The sequence below is a fragment of the Capsicum annuum genome, chromosome 9 (assembly GCF_002878395.1).
Source record: "Capsicum annuum cultivar UCD-10X-F1 chromosome 9, UCD10Xv1.1, whole genome shotgun sequence".
Classification (NCBI taxonomy): Eukaryota; Viridiplantae; Streptophyta; class Magnoliopsida; order Solanales; family Solanaceae; genus Capsicum; species Capsicum annuum.
Window position 1 is genome coordinate 78,879,589 of NC_061119.1, and position 2,986 is coordinate 78,882,574.

At 33.0% G+C, this 2,986-nt stretch overlaps 1 protein-coding gene across 1 annotated transcript in view; it reads left to right on the forward strand.

The window, feature by feature from the left end:
- The first annotated feature begins 1,479 nt into the window (after nucleotides 1-1,479).
- LOC124887088 (glycine-rich protein 23-like) overlaps nucleotides 1,480-2,986 on the forward strand; it is an 8,046-nt gene continuing 6,539 nt past the window's right edge. The window contains exons 1-2 of the mRNA XM_047396267.1: nucleotides 1,480-1,487; nucleotides 2,692-2,936. Coding sequence (XP_047252223.1) covers nucleotides 1,480-1,487; nucleotides 2,692-2,936 — 253 coding nt within the window. The remainder of the gene's footprint in view (nucleotides 1,488-2,691; nucleotides 2,937-2,986) is intronic.

Below are 2,986 nucleotides of genomic sequence, written 5' to 3' on the forward strand. Positions count from 1 at the left end.
CAAGACCCAAATATCAAAATCATGATAAATATCGTTCAAGATTTATGCTTTATATCTCCACACATGTAAATTCATCTTTCAAAATCATAAAAATTAAGATTTCATAATAATCATCATAAGATATGCGTTCATGCTTCAAATTCATAAAAATCAAATAAAAATCATGCCTTTGTAAAGAAAATTACTTTTGGGCACAAGAACGAAAGAGATTTCTTGTTGAAAAACTACACATACCTTGAAATTGACCTCTTGATTATGGAATCCTACTCACACAAATAAGGAGTTCTCCTCGAAGGTCTCGAGATGATGAGTTCAATTATTGGATCAAATTTAAATTTCTACGGTGAAATTGAAAGATATTTAGAGCTCAAAATGGACCTAGGGTTTAGTTCTCTCAATATTTTTTATGGAAGAACATGAATTTTATGGCTCAATATAGGTATAAATGGATAATTTTCATCCATGAAGTGAAGGCATAATGATCAAAATACCCTTAAATATCAACTAATTCTAGAATCTGTCCTTTTGATGGACTATTTTGATAGTCTGAAGTAGATCAACCATAATGTTTTACTCCAATATCCAAATTGGATGAAACTAATTTCATTAGAAAGAGGACTCTCATATCTTTCCATTGATATATAGTATCTCACCCAGATTATTGTGTACGAGGAGTTATGATCATTTGAAGTTGACCCAAAAATTCACTTTTGATAGGCTGAAGTAGATCGACCATAAATTTTTTCTCCGATAGACAACTTGGATAAAACCAATTTCATCGGAAAGAAAACTCGCAGAGATTTTTGTTGATATATAGTAGATCACCCAGATCATTATGTACAAGGAGTTATGATCGTTTAAAGTTGGAGTAAAAATACATTAGGCCTCAGTACTTTTTTTTACACGTTTTACTGTTCACTACTATTCATGTTTCGATCGGAATGTTCATAACTCGTCGCTCGGGTGTCAGTTTTGGATGATCCACATATTTTTAGAAAGATTATTTGATAATCTATGAAATGGTGGGTCATAATATAATATATTCTGCACAAAAAATTTATAATTTATTCTAAAATATAGAACCCAACACGTTTACGCACAAAATTTCAACGAAAAATTTCCATGGGTATTACAGTTCAGTCATCTGTTACAACAGATTTCTTTGCAACTGATTTAGCTAGAATTAGGGATAAGTACATAGGGTCAACTACAACTTCAATTATTCTTTGCAATTGCATGATGTTGGTATTGCGTTTCTCCCAACCCAAGTCGTCGATCGATCACTCTAAGTTGAAATAATTCATATTAACTTAATTTTAAGCTAATACCTAAATTGATTTAGCTAGAACTAGGGATGATTACATATGATCAAATACAACTTCAATTGGGCCTTTGCAATTGTATGATGTTGGTATTGCGTTACTCCTGACCCAAGTCGCCGATCAATCACTTAGAGTTGAAACAATTCATACTAACTTAATGTTAAGGTAATACCTAAATTAATTTATATAGAATTAAGGATGAGTACATAGGGTCAACTACAACTTTAATTGAGTCTTTGAAATTACATGATGTTGGTATTGCATTCCTTCCGACCTAAGTCATCGATCGATCACTCTGAGTTGAAATTATTCATATTAACTTAACGTTAAGTTCATACCTAAATTTATTTAGCTAGAAATAGGTATGAGTACATAGGTTCAACTACAACTTCAATTGAGTCTTTGCAATTGCATGATATTGGTATTACATTCCTCCCAACCCGAGTCGTCGATCGATCACTCTGAGTTGAAATGATTCATATTAACTTAATGTTAATCAAATACCTAAATTAATTTAGCTAGAATTGGGGATGATTACATATGGTCAACTACAACTTTAATTGAGTCTTTGCAATTTCATGATGTTGGTATTGCATTTCTCCCGACTCGAGTCATCGATCGATCACTTTGAGTTGAAACAATTCATATTAAATTAATGTTAAAATAATACCTTAATTGATTTAGCTATAATTAGGGATGAGTACACAAAGTCAACTACAACTTCAATTGAGTCTTTGCAATTGCATGATATTGGTATTTCGTTCCTCCTGACCCGAGTCATCGATCGATCACTCTGAGTTGAAATGATTCATATCTTTTAAAATTTAAAAAAATAATTAAGATCAATTTGGACCAAATTAATAATTTCAAAACTTGTCATTCTTTTCCAAAAATACAAATCAACCTATACAAATCATTCATTTGCGGGAAAAATATTTCATTATTTCAAATCTTGAGTTATTGCTCTTTTCTATCTCTCTCAATAATACAAAAAACAACTACTCAACATATTGCTCAACCCTCAAAAACAGATCGATTTTCTTTTCATTTTTTACCACATAGTTGTTATTTTCGACTTTATTCTCACTTGTATCCGTTATTTTCTCTGTCTTCATACGTAACAGAGTTTGAGAAGAGTTCTACATTTGTTATTTGTTATAAAAATTAGGGTTTTTTAGTTAATGATGAAAAATAAGATTTTTAGTTGTATTATCTTTGAGAATAGGTTAACAATTTTGAGTTTTAATGCTAAAAAAATATAGGAAGAACCCGAGAAAATCCTAGTTTTTATCACAGTATTTTGTTGACTGTTGTGGTATTGTTGGATGGTGTTTGTGGTATTGTTGGTGGATGGTGGTGGTGGTGTCAGTATTGGTGGTATCGGTGGTTTTGGTGTTGGAATTGGTGGCATTGGTGGTGGTATTGGTGGTCTTGATGGCCTTGGTGCAGGTATTGGTGGCATTGGTGGTGGTCTTGGTGGTCTTGGTGGTGATGTTATTATTGGTATTGATTGCATTGGTGGTGGCGGTCTTGGTGATGGTATTGGCAGTCTTGGTGGCATTGGTGGTGGTGGTCTTGGTGATGGTATTGGCGGTCTTGGTGGCATTGGTGGTGGTATTGGTGGTCCATCTGTTGAAACAGGTGGAACATCTATTGGGGGATAT